The sequence below is a fragment of the Clarias gariepinus genome, chromosome 3 (assembly GCF_024256425.1).
Source record: "Clarias gariepinus isolate MV-2021 ecotype Netherlands chromosome 3, CGAR_prim_01v2, whole genome shotgun sequence".
NCBI lineage: Eukaryota > Metazoa > Chordata > Actinopteri > Siluriformes > Clariidae > Clarias > Clarias gariepinus.
Window position 1 is genome coordinate 20,524,804 of NC_071102.1, and position 13,667 is coordinate 20,538,470.

The 13,667-nt window shown below is 42.0% G+C and overlaps 1 protein-coding gene across 2 annotated transcripts in view; it reads right to left on the reverse strand.

Moving 5' to 3' along the window:
• Nucleotides 1–1,736: 1,736 nt before the first annotated feature.
• Nucleotides 1,737–13,667, reverse strand: part of tnrc18 (trinucleotide repeat containing 18) — a 66,862-nt gene continuing 54,931 nt past the window's right edge. For both annotated transcript variants that reach the window (XM_053493480.1, XM_053493479.1), the window contains 8 exons: nucleotides 10,451–10,526; nucleotides 9,873–9,981; nucleotides 9,288–9,404; nucleotides 8,856–9,014; nucleotides 7,309–8,573; nucleotides 6,915–7,151; nucleotides 6,701–6,775; nucleotides 1,737–6,612 (listed from right to left, as the gene is read on the reverse strand). In XM_053493480.1, coding sequence (XP_053349455.1) covers nucleotides 6,406–6,612; nucleotides 6,701–6,775; nucleotides 6,915–7,151; nucleotides 7,309–8,573; nucleotides 8,856–9,014; nucleotides 9,288–9,404; nucleotides 9,873–9,981; nucleotides 10,451–10,526 — 2,245 coding nt within the window. In that variant the 3' untranslated portion in view covers nucleotides 1,737–6,405. The remainder of the gene's footprint in view (nucleotides 6,613–6,700; nucleotides 6,776–6,914; nucleotides 7,152–7,308; nucleotides 8,574–8,855; nucleotides 9,015–9,287; nucleotides 9,405–9,872; nucleotides 9,982–10,450; nucleotides 10,527–13,667) is intronic.

The window sequence follows — 13,667 nt, forward strand, 5'->3', positions numbered from 1 at the left end:
GGACTCCATGGTTTATTCTCCTCACTATTTGGCTAAGAATTTAAAACTACTTTTACTCCTGTTAATTACACTGACCATCAGTCGCTCCGCCAGTCGCCGTAAGTTAGTTCCACCAGGTGCGGAAGGATATGTGTGGGCGGGGCAATTTATCTGGTTAAATGAAGAAACAAATCATAATCTGTTGATTATAAATTTTTGTGAAACTGTTGTGTAAAAGCGTTATCGCACTCAAGGTCAGGGTGAATATCAGCACGGCTGCACCTACGTGCCTACGACCTGATGACCCGATATTCAGCACAACAGCACTCGATCTTATGTGATATTGCTTAAACATGCAAGACGTTTTCTTTAATGTTTCAGTTAAACTATAAGGGTCATTGACGGATAAGACTTTTTAATAGGCCAATTTTAAAATACCAAAAATATGGATATGTTTGGCCATTTTCTAAACATTTGGAATGTAGTGTACACATGCCTTTATAAAGAAAAGTAAACAAAAAAATTGTCATTTTAGTGTTTTTACACTTAAGTTAATAAAACATAGCCTTAAAAAAAGTCATCTGGGGCGACCGTAATATATCTCAGAATTCACATTTTTATGTATCATTAAGACTAGTTGAACTCATATCAGTAAGTAGATAAACTGATGAAGAAAGATAAACTTTAGTGCCCTTTCATTTTATGAAAACCATTATTTCACAAGTTTATTCTATAATATCAGAGTCTCCTTCATTATCCAGTTAAAATAAATGTTTATCCCTATAAAAGGAATGGAAAATGGCTGAATTTAGAAAATAAAAGATAAAATATACAAATAATTATACTTTACAGTATGTATATAATTGATGTATAGAATATGAAAACTACAAATATAGGACATATATCTATCTATCATTTAACACATTTAGCAGTGGTCGCCCCACAGGATACTCGGTCGCCCCATATGATGTTTTTAAGTTCACTCAAGTATAACAGGCTAACAGTTAGCCTCAGAAACCAAACTAGCTTCTTCTAGTGACAAAGCACTATCAAATTTATCATCAAAATATAGATTTGTGGAAAAAAATTATAATTCACAGTTTTGGGGTGGTCGCCCCACATGATGACCAAAAGTGACTACGACATCACAGCCGTTAAAAAACAGCTTTTTCTTACTATATGAGAGAGACTGATTTACTATACAGTTGTTTCCAGGGGGTCTTTACTTGTGTCTGGCTGATGCAGTATCCCATCCTTGAGATGTTTATTAAAATAAAGGTCCCAAAATTGTGGTTTGTTGATGGTCGCCCCGGATAAAATGGATAGAATCAACATAATTCGGACAACATTCGTTTGTATATCATGATAGAAATATATGAGCAAATGCTTTATAGTTTTGTCAATGGATGTAAAACATGTTTAAAATTATGCCAACCAGAAAAAGAGATATATTTAAGTTGATTTAAAGTGTTTTTAAACCAGTTGTCCTAACTAAAGTCAAGGCCGGACGGTCGTCCCCCATATGGTGTTTTGGCACTTCGGATAGCAGAAAAATTATGAAAAACTTAAAAATTTGGAGAAGTTAGAGTGGTTTAGTAGGTAAAGAAGGTATAACAAGTAGATGAGAAATTTTTATGTATTTTTTAGTTTTTTCTGCAAAATAAAATTTACCCGGACAGAAAAAGGGGGCGTCACGTCATTGACCCATAAACAAACAGTAGATTAACACAGCATAAATAAAGCACTTGAAGCCAGAGTCGTTTTCATGATGTTTTTAATTGATGGACTACAAAAATTCTGAATTCTAAAAGAACGGGAAAGAACACTGATTAAGCGTTTTTCAGTAAAAAAAAAAAAAAAAGCCGGTGAAGTTTAAACACAACAGAATTCTTTAGTGACTGGATCATAATCTTTCAAAAGTGTATGCTGTTATATATTTAGTTTTTTACAGGATTAAATGCGTGTACAAATACATCCCCCTCTCATAAGGACAATTTACAAAACTTCAATGTTTTTACATTTTCATAAAAAAAAAATCATCAAAATTAAAAATCATTTTAAAAAGTATAGCTTTTTTTTTCTCGTGTGTAACAGGACTTTACTAACGCTGACGGACCAGCAGACCAAGACCAGCGAAGGACCAGCCTCCAGTCCACACACTTACACTCTCTCTCTCTCTAACAATCTTTATCCCTCACTAGCAGCTACCTCAGAGAAACCACATTCAGCAGTATTGCACATTAAGCACGGAGGACAATTGTTCTGAGAGGGGGAACGTCAATAGAATAGAATAGAAAAAAAAAACTCTGACAATATTTCAGAGAGACAAAATGCAAAAAGGCCAACAGAATCATGCAAACAGCAAGACCTGTAAAGATCTGTCTCTGCTATACAAGAGCTTTTTTTTATATCTTCTAGCAAGCCAGTTAATTCATTAAAATGAGACGGCCATTTACGACCCTGAACACAGAGCAGAAGACACTTAGCGACTAGCTCACCCTACAAAACTTCTACCAGCAGAGGCCACTGTCTCTTTTAATGACCCCGAGCGCGGAGCCAAGGGAAGGCCGACATCTCACACTCACGGCAAGCAAAATAAAAGTGGATCGCTCTGCTCTAATATTATTCCTAAATGCATAAACTCTGTTTCTACAACATGCAGACAAAAATATTTTAAAAAGTGCTTTACAGCTTGACTCAAGCTCCAAGTAAACGTTTGTTCTCAGGGGCACTTAAATTGTACAACTTCCTAAAGACAAATATCTTACACTATATATATATATATATATATATATATATATATGTATGAGACCGGGTTTTGGACCATGATCGCGTTCCCTTGTTGTCGTTTTAGATTTCAGGTGGCTTAAAGATTATTTGGCACCATTTTAGTCGGCTTTGGGTCTGGTATAAATCCTCGAACCAAACTAATCAGGAAAAAAAAAAACTCTTAAAAAGTCAGAACCTGAAAGATACAAAAACAGAATATACAATTTACCTCAAGACCACATATGATGATTAACATGTTAAGAAATAACCTATTGAATATCAACAAGATATCATCTCTTTAAGAGAGATCGGCCAACGTTATATACGAAACGGGACAAAAAGAAATATTTGGGACTAAATTTATAGTCGCAATATAGTCTCTCCCTTTCTCTCTAGTGTCAACGTATTTCTATAACAGAAAGAAATTCTGAAATACTGAACAGGCCTAAATTGTTCTGGGTTTGATAAATCCCAGACTATTCTAGTGTCCATTCCCTCGCTAATCTCGCTCTCGCTTTTCCCTTCCTCTAAAGTCAAAAAAACGGAAGATGATTAAAGAAATGTTTGAATTGTTTTTTGCTTGTCCTGCCGAGTCAGAGCAAGCACGGTCCCGTGTACAGAACTGGGCATTTTTTTTACTATACTATAATAATAAAGCACATTTGGCTGACCTACGACACCGAGTAGGAGGCAGCGTGAAAAAGATGTAGGCGCCGACCACACCCTCTCACCCGCACCCTCTCAGTGCAGTGGCCACCTAGTCGAGAACGGCAATCGTTACCGTCGGGCATTTAAAAAGAAAGGCAGACAGACTGAAATCTATTTAAACACTGAGAATGTACAGAAAAAAATACCATGAAAAAAGAGGTAGGGGAAAATTTAAACCCATAGTGATAAAGAGATCCGAGACAGCGGAGGCTGCGATCGAAAGGCCAGGCATTCTCACAAGGAACACTTTCCGAAATACATGCATTATTCTAGACATAAAAACATGTCCAATATTTAGACATTAGACTACATTCAATCTTTAGACCATGGCAGAAGGCACAAAAACAAAATATCTGTTTTTTATTTATTTTTTTATTATTATTTTTAATGAGTGTTAGACAGAAACCAGCCATGAATCAAATATGTTTGATTGGTCTTGATTAGAGGAGCAGAGAATAAACAGCCTGGTCCTGTATTGGCGAGAGCCTCTGGTGACGTCTGGCTCTTTCTTTGGAAAACAAGATCAGCTAGACCTATTTACAAAAAAGCAACGTTCAATCTCTGCAATTGGGCCAACAGTGACTCGGCCTCGGAAGAACCGGGCTTAAAGAAGAATTCGGATTTTTTAAATAACTTTTGTATAATTTACTGGATGGAAAGTAAACAGTCGTGCAGCGTGTTTAGATGAGAAATGAGGAGGTGTTTTGTTTGTTGTAGAAACCAGGAGTTTTTTGTATTCACAAGAGCGTTATGCGATCTATCAGAAACATCTGGATCTGTCTATGTAATAGGACTACAATGGTGATTAATTTATTGAAATGTTTTTTGGAACCAAATTTCCCTTTCAAACATCATACACGTTTGTCTCCATTTGTGGCTGTAATGGTTTGGTAGATAAGTGAGCATGCGTGACAAACTCTTGATAGAGAGAGAGAGAGAGACATCCCATAATAATCAGTCCGAAAGGCCACAGGAAATAAAATTGTGACCAGTTTATATAATCACTGAGGTAATTTTTTGATTCGTTTCCCATCACGGTCTTTATAAACACCTCTGACTCACAATGAAATGTTCTACAGAAACCTGCTGCATTTTCCATCCAGCCAATCAGAACGACTGTTTACGACTCAACAAGCCTCGATGGTGAAATTGTGGGGGAAAAACAAATCTCCTCGGACTTTCCCTTTAAAGTATTTTAAGCGTAGACGAGCAGCAGCCGTGTGCAGGAATTAGACCGAGAGAGAGCGAGGGAAGATACGAAAATCAGACATACAGGAAGCAAACGTCCGATCTCACGCACGCACGCACACACACACACACACACACTTTCTCTCTCTTTCTCCGGTGACTCTCTTGAATGTCACGTTGCGGTGCTGCTCTGCCATTAGTACATTCTAACAAAGTGCTTTTATGCATGAGACGTAATTGCTTCTGGAAAGAGTAGATTGGGGAAGGGTTGAGAGGAATGCTTTAAAAAAGAAAGCAAAACAAGAAAAAAAAAAACACACAAACACGCGTTTGCTGAGGGGTTGAAAGAGCAACAGGTTGACCAGGCAGTGACCGCTCCGGACAGCTGACAGCCACAAAAAAATGATATATATATATATATATATATATATATATATATATATATATCAATCACATCACGTCAACCTGCGGTGAGGATTGTCAAAGGAAATTCATCTTAGAATAGATGGGGAGGGGGTAGAATTAAGTGCTTTCTGTTTAAAAACCGGACAAGCGGTCCGAAAACCATGAATGTCCTCTAATAGTATCCTCGATAAGTACATTTCAAATTACACTGCATCGTTAATGTAGTGGGTAAATATATCTGAAATTCAGAGTTCCAGTAACAAATGCTGAGATCCTCATAATTCCTAATTTACACTTAATTTTGCTCTTTGATTCACAGTATAATAAAGCTTTTTTTTCTTTCCTTTTACCACTTTAAAAAAAGTTACTTTCACATAAACCTATTGTACATGAAAATAAAATGTGTTTATATCATGTATATATAGTGTATGTACAATTGTAGTTATCTGTACAGCAGTTTGGACCACGCCGGCGCACGATTCGTACAGAGAGCCCTTTCTGCCTTGCTGGCTAGAACACGCGCCTGTAAAAATCTCCCAGCGGATCTTTCTACCGGGGGCTAAAAAGGTGACTCACTTTCTCGTGAATAAACATTCCGCAGGGCGGGACGAGTGCCAGCGTCGGTACGGCTGCAGCTTTAAGAGTCCAGGGTTGTATATCAGCTGTCCCGAATTCATTAACCGGCTGTACGCGTGTCAAGTTCCAGCGGTTTTACCAGGAGGTCGCTGGACAGCCGAGTGCTGGTACGGATAGCTTCTCCAGGTGGATCGGGGTAGCAAGTGTGACATGTCCTGTCAGTCTAAATCACGTCCACCGCAAGCCGGGACCTGTGAAGTTGGTTTGGTAGCAGCCCTCTCTCCGGCAGATTCAGTTCCACCGAGTTGTGTTGCATGAGTTCCCGTGATGCTGACTCTGACAGCTAGAGACGGAAGAGCTCAGCTGTGCAGACTTTTGACCTTAAAGACGATTTTGACACGCACACTCATTTTCCTTTCTCGAAATGGTGCTCGATTTGTTCACCGCACTGCTTTTGTCGATATATACTGCATCAAGAGCTGGAACGGGCCGTCCTTTGCTACCTGATTAGCGTCACACTCCACGGCATTTGCCTTCTTCACACGTACTTTAACTTAAATACTGCTGGAAACACATTTCACGTCCATGTTCAAGTCCATGCTTACAATCAGTCTCGGTCCTCATGTGTCATTCAGCCAAGACGAACGATGCTCTCGTTCTGGAACACCACCATGAACTCATTTGATCGAGAAAGCCTCGAAACATTTATCTAGCTCTCGGTCATCATCCGAAAAGATACGAGCTCATTCCTGCGGTGAAGCCAGGTGATAAAAGAGCTCCTCAACAGATGACAGGAACACCGTCAGTGTTGAAAATCATACCAGTAGTGGGTTCGTAAGTGCCAGCCAGGTAGTAGAGGTCCTCACTGTCCTGGTACTTCTTTGTTTTAATCATCTGCTCATACTGCTCCAGGCTAACCACCAAGCACTTGTGAGAGATGGTCTGAACATCGTTCTCGTCAACGTGAGACGACTGATACAGAGCCCGCTGCACAGAGAAGCATATTTCACATTCTTACTTTTTTCAATTATTTTGGAAGCGAGACGGTGTTACGTTACTGAATAAACACACTCACCTCCATGAAATCCTTTCTCTGGTTCGACGCCTGCAGAACAGCAGCAAGATTCCTTCCAGACATCTGATCCCAATTCTGTCAGGACAAAGAAAAATATGTCTGTGGTTTCAAGTCCTGCAGGACATTTTTTAAAAAGATAAATACATTGCCCTAATGTAGAATAAATAGAAAATATCCTGACTTGGATTTTTTTTAAAAATGTAGGAAATGTAACCTTTTTGTCATGAAGTTTTTTTCCAGGGTTGGTTTCCTCAGGATGGTAGAACCATTTGACACGAACCACCATGTTGTTTCCCCATGATTCCCACATGCTCTGGATGTGACCAATAAATGGAAGGTTAGGCCGTCCAGCAGACAGGAAAACAGCGCAGTCTCCAATACGGATCATTTCTTTGCCTCGCATAATGGCCTTATAGAAGAGTTTCTTTGCTTTGCCCTTCATCCCCCGTCTCTGCAAAAAAAAAAAAAATATATATATATCTTTTAATTCTGAGTTTATTAAAGAAGAAGCAGTGTGCAGACAAGCAAGAGTAGATCTTTCTTGAATAAAAGAATAAATCAAAAAATGCATTACATTAAATCAATGTTGTAGAAATGTTAAGACTAACCTGGGTTGGTTTCCCAAACCACTTCCACAGCTGTCTGGCTGGCAGGAAAGCCGAAATCTTGGGCCTGTTCTCCACCGAGGGCAGTCTCTGTCGCTTCGCCAGCTCTTTAGTTGTGGGCAGATGGATGCCCTCTCTCCTCTTCGGCCGGCCGACACTCTTCTTCACCTTCTGTTGCTTTGCCTGCTGTTTGGGAGGAACCTGCTGTTTCTGGACCTTGGACGTGTCGGGTGGAGGCTCGGTCTTCACCTCTGCTTTCTCTTCTACGTCTTCTTCCTCATTCTCTGTTGGAGGTTGCTCTTGAGGGGACATGGGCTGGGGATCTGCAGGGGCCTCCTCATCCGAGCTACAGGAAGACTCCTCATCACTAGTGGTCGAGGACGAGGAGGAGGACGATGACGACGAATTAAATCCAGCAGTAGAAGAGGAGCTACTGCTGGAGGAACTAGAAGAGGTGGGGCTAGAGGCACGGGAGCTGGTGGAGCTGCTGTCCTGTTTTGCCTTGGTTTCCGACGAGGTCCTCGTTTCTTCCTCTCCGTCTGACTCTGAGCTGCTGCTGCTACTGCTGCTGCAGTTTTCCGATTGAGCTTCCTTCTCTCCCGAGCTTTTTACATTTACACGGCTCTCTGTGCTGCTCCCCAGCTTACGGATACCGTAGGACGCCACGCTGTCCGGAATAATGTTCTCAGGCTCAGTTTTGGGCTTCAGTGTTTTGTCTGTAGGGGTAGTGGAGGTGACAGTAGTGTAGTTAACACCCATCACGGCTTTGTTGTCCCTCTTTGTGCGATTCTGACCCTCCATCATCATCAGGGCTTTGGTCTTCTTGGTCTTCGGGGACATCACGCCCTCATGGTCGAGCTTGATCAGGATCTCTGTCTGAGGCTGCTTGCGTTGTGTTTTCACCCCAAACCCTGCTCCTTCATCTTCACTCTTCCGGGCTCTTTTGACAGCCTTCGCCTTCCCGCTCTCACTGCCGGACATAAAGGAAGCTAACGAAGCAGATGGGTCGTTATAGAGATCCACAGAGAGAACTTTTCCATAAAGTGCTGATGAGTAGACAGGCTTGGGCTGTGAGTGTACTTTGGCTGGGGGTTTGGCTACAGCAGTTTTCTTCTGGCCTTCAGCAGGTATTGGGATGGAGGGGCTGGCAGGCTGACTCTTCCTGCTCAGGAGTGGGCCACTTTTTAGGGTGGTAAGGGGTCTCTCCTGCACGGGTCCAGGGGCTGATTGGTCAGGTTTTTCATGCTCCTTTTGAGCTAGTTCAGGCTCTGGAAAGTGGGACAGAGAGGAGGAGAAGGAGGAGTTTAATATGCCTCAACAGATGACCTACATGGAATGCAGTGAAGCTAAAATTGCCCCTATTCTGCCAGGAAGCCTTTCTCTTCCCAACCACAAACAAATTACTTAATATCCATGAAACCACCCAAAATATCCCCCTCTCGAGCCACAGACATTTACTTTATTAATTCCAGGACTGCTGGCTCTTTTACTCAGAAACACATCAGCTGTCAGGAAATTTTATGATGTCTAAAGTAAGGGAGATGCATTACCAGGTTTGGGCTTCGGTTTTCTCCCCCTCCCCTTGTTCTTCAGAGCAGAATCGTCTGCCGTTTTCGGACTCGTCTCTTTACTCTCGGGAACGTCCTTACTGCCCTTCCGTGCTCGTTTTTTAGTGCTAGCCACCAGAAGTGCAGGAGATGGCTCTGCACCTGCAAAAGCCGAAAAAAAAAACCCTCAAAAAACAGCAAACAAAACAGTTTATTTTTCTCACCGCAGATAATGATCTTAATATTTATTTAATGCAGGCTCTTAATGCTTTACATGAATGCATGCACTGACTAGTCACAACCTTGGGGCTCTTCACATCTCAAGAGCTAAAGCAAACCGAATCAGTGGCTGCAGAGCCTCCAAACTAAACAACATTTTCAGACGGGCCGTTAGCATAAATCCAGGTTTGTCCCACTTCCCGAGAGGACACTCACACTGGATCTTGTAGTCCGGAGGGAGCAGTCTAATGTGGGACAGCGGAATGCGACCGGTGTCCCCGTCGTCAAACTCGACGGTTATTAAGTCGTCCACCTCGTCCATGTCAGGGCTCCCTGCAGATACGGAAAAATGAGAAAGATTAATATGCAGCAGCATACATCTCCATACTGCTTCTTGAGGGGCCTTTTTATTCTCATCTGCTGACAGGAGCAGCAGTTACAACCCCCATTTAAGTTTTTTTGGACAAGCCCCCAGTTCTCTCTTGACTTAGTGGGAGGGAAAATAAATAATAATTGAAGCAAGAGGGCCGCACGAAGCTAACCACACCATCATTCATTCGTGGCCTCTGGACTCTCCCACCTCCTCTGGCATGCCTGTTAGCTTTGGCGGGAAAAAAATTGAGATTAAACGAAATTAAACAGGATTCCGCTCCGAAAGGTTATGTGCACGGAGTACAGAAAATACTTATGCTTTTTTTTTTTTTTTTTTTTGGGAGCGGCAGAAGTTAGACAGCATGTCTTTATGAACCACGGTGGTCAATGTGCCATTTAAGTTAGCGTAAAGCACTTTATTGATCTTACCTCTGACCACGGTGCCAGGGTAGAGGCAGCGGTACTGCTGGCTCCAGTAGGCTGCGATTCTTGTTCCCTGAGGCAGGTACCTCACAGAGGGGGGCTTAACATCAATAATCTGTTCAATGTGGGCAGCAGTGGTAAAAAAAAAAGAAAAAAAAAGAAAGAAAAGAGAAAAGTAAAACAATCTATTGTTGCATTCAACAAGGAAGACAGCATTTGAACCTGTATGTGGTGCACGGGCGCTGCTGTCTACACTACATGTAGAATGAGTAATGCGTCATTTCCTGGCAACGCTTCATTTCTCATGGATACGATCAATCTCGGAGAGCCTCTCCGCGCCTGGACTCGGTTTTGGCTAAGCTTCTGCGTACTACGCTCAATTAAAAGGGAACGGTGGTAGTTGAGAGCCTCATTGCCTAAACCAACACTCGGTATCAGTGAAGCAAAACATGTGTGTATCAGGACACGAGGTCCTACGTTCCTGCGTGTGTTTGGGAGTGTGTGTGCGCGCCCCTGGGCATGCTGTGTACTAGGACACGTGTGAGGCTCATTAGTGACTGGAAAGGACAGTGTGCTGTACTGACCGCCTCCTGCAGCAGCTGCTCCAGGCAGTAGATATGAGGCCTGTTTCCCCGTTCACCCTCAACCACCACACTGTATCTGTAACACACAAGGCATAGTCATTAACACACAACCTGTCTGCCTCTGCTTGACAGCTGAGACACCACTGAGTGACCTTCTCCAGTTAAAAAAGAAAAGAAAGATGAACATAAAACAGTGTCCATCCTCCTCACATACATACAGGCACAGGAATCATTTAAAACAGGCCCAATTTCCCCACAAGCCTGTAAAAATATTAACACCAGAACAGAAAAAATAAACCCGTTGACAGACACTAGATGTGTTTTGGTGCATAAAGCAGTCCACTTAATGGAGATAGAAAAGCCCAGGTGGTTTGTAATGGAAAGACAGACATGACCTAACCACGAGCGGATGAACAAAGCTGAAGCTGAGACCAAAAAATAAAAAGACGAAAGGCAGGGCTCCCTGGGGGACTAACACAGATATGTTGCAGATCTTTGTTGGCAATAATCAATAAAGCCCAGTTTTTCTTTCCCCCCTCAAAACAGCAAGTTCATGGATTATATTTGCAAGAGGTCTGTGTTTTTTTTTTGTTTTTTTTTAAACAACCTGCCGTCTTAGTCAGCGGCAGGAGGAACTCATTTAATCTCTTCTGCTGTTAAAAAGTTGGAGCGTTTGGAATGAGCGAGGCAGAGAATTCTCTTTTCATATCATCTGATGGAAACAAAATAGAAGCTTACAAAGGGGGAAAAAAAGAAGAAAAAAAGAAGACCCTTTATTTTATCCGTTCAAGAAAAGCAAAAAGCAGTGCCAGGCTGAGTCACTGTGTGGGAAGTGATGGATCTAAAGTCAGAACTGTGTGGAGACTTCTGGGATATTATTACTGCAGCCAAACAAATGCCTTTAACCCATGGAAAAAAAAAAAGTGTTTTGGTTTTAAAAACATGAAGTCATCCCAAAAATAGGGCTTATTTAGCTAATTTGCCAGCATTAATGTTCCATAACAGTTCTGCAGATATTATTCTGTTTTTATTGACAAAACATCTTGTGATATATAAATATATATACAGTATATATATATGGCTTGTTACTGGGCACTAATGACTGGTCTGTTTTGCGCGCGGTTCTCTGATTACCTCACTCCTGTGTATAGGACCTCAATACATTGGCATGCGATTTATTATTTTGTTTTAGATGCTAAACCTTTAAGGTGTATTCAACTATGATCTAATAAAAGAAAAAAGCCTCAAGAAAAGAAAAAAAAAAAAACCCCATTCTTGATCTGTGTGCACGTCTCCGGTTGGAGGGATGGAGGAATGAGATTAGAAGCATTAAACCGTGCTGTTTAAAAATCCTGGCCGTCAAATCAAGACCTGCTCTCATCTGGATGCATAAAGGTACTCGCAGTTCCAGCATGACCCAGAGCCAGCTGTCAGACCTGCCTGTCAGTGAGTGGCAGTCTTATTACTGAGACACGGGCCTGTGTGGATATGTAACACCCCCCCTCCCCATCCCTCCCACACGCACTCCCCAGAGCCAGCTAGAGGGGGTAGAAGGTGTGCTGCTAGGAACAACTGATTGCTCGTGTCTGGAGGCTTAGGGTAAATTCACACCAGCTGCTCCCTGACGGGAGAAGGTGCATGATTGGGCTCAGGCCCCTACGAGCGGAGTTAAATACAGGCCGCTTTATGCTTTAGAGTGGAGCGGGGTAACCAGGGTGGGATTTACAGGAAGATCGTCTATAGAAGATTTAATGATTTCAGATGGAAAAATAAACACGGAAAACCTACTCAAAGTTTGCTGAAATGCTTCAACGGTTTCTAGTTGCTCGCATTGCTCCATCTTTTGCTGAATATGGCACAGCAGTCGGCGAGAAAAATAATGATAATACATTAAAATATTCATCTGAATATGAATGAAAAGAAACTGCCTTTGAGAGAGAGTACAGTAGTGATATGCATTGGTAATCTGCACAGCCTGATTATACACTGGAAGCCATTTTCTTGAAGATATTTTTTATTTTCACACATCAGCCTTGAAGAGAGAGAGAGGGAAAAAAAAGTATAAATGGAAAGTCACTGAAGGATGGTCAGAAAACGTCAAATTAGTTTCCCATTACGCGTAAATAACGGGCCGCAGCCATTAGTACGGCCGTCACATCACATGCATGACAATGGACCTGTCAGCGGCTTTTCTGTGCTTAACACGCAGAGGAGACACGGCTACTTTCTTCCTTCCCCCTTGGATTCCAGGCCTAATTCAACGTTGACCACATTAATTACTGACTCGGCAATTAAACAGCATGTGGTTACGGATATGGCTGTGTGCACACGTTGCCTCTAAACTCCATCTAAAGAGAGTGAAGCCGGGATGTGAAGGTCAGATTATTCGCACCTTGACGTTGAATAGAGTTAACGAATGCGGGCGCGAGAATAGAAATTGAAACAGAAACCGTACACACGCAGACACACACACCTCCAGGACTCGTCCAGAATGCTTTCTCTCTCTCTCTCTTGCAACAGATATTAAATCTTCCACAAGCAGTCCTCATGGTAGTACAAACCATATTCTTTGAAGAGTGCAGCTAAAAGCCTGAAATCAAACACAGCCTTGCACAAAAGCTATTTTCCCTCCAACACAGAGCAGAATCATTTTAGCACCATACGAAAACTGTGACAGCGAGAGAGAGAGAGAGAGAATGACACAGTGCACGAGTACACACACACCAGCAGAACTGAATAACCCATTCCCAAACATATGTTCACAAACTGGCTCCTCTGACACACATGACTGGAAACCCAACATCCCGTTCCTCCCTCATTCCCATCACTCCACATCTTAAAGAGCTGCTTTTGACTCTAAAACACTGCTGTAAATAAATAACATTAACATGTTTATATGTTTCTAATGCAAACGTCGTCATCTTCGCAGAGCGATCAATTCCATAAGAGGTCAAATTTGGAGGAAATATAGCCAAAAGTATGCGCACAGACACCCATCGTGCTCGCTTTAGCGTTAGAATTTTCCTGCACTGGAACTTAAAGAGGTGAACATGAACATGCCCCAGAGCACAGGAAGACGTCCATCTGAGACTGTTTTCTGTTCAAGCTTCTAGAATGAACTACTTCTACAGTTGAGTCACTGGCAGTCTTTAAGCCATGACTAAAGACCTATCTATTTCCTAGGTATTTGGGTTAACCCCACCAGTCCCACCAATTA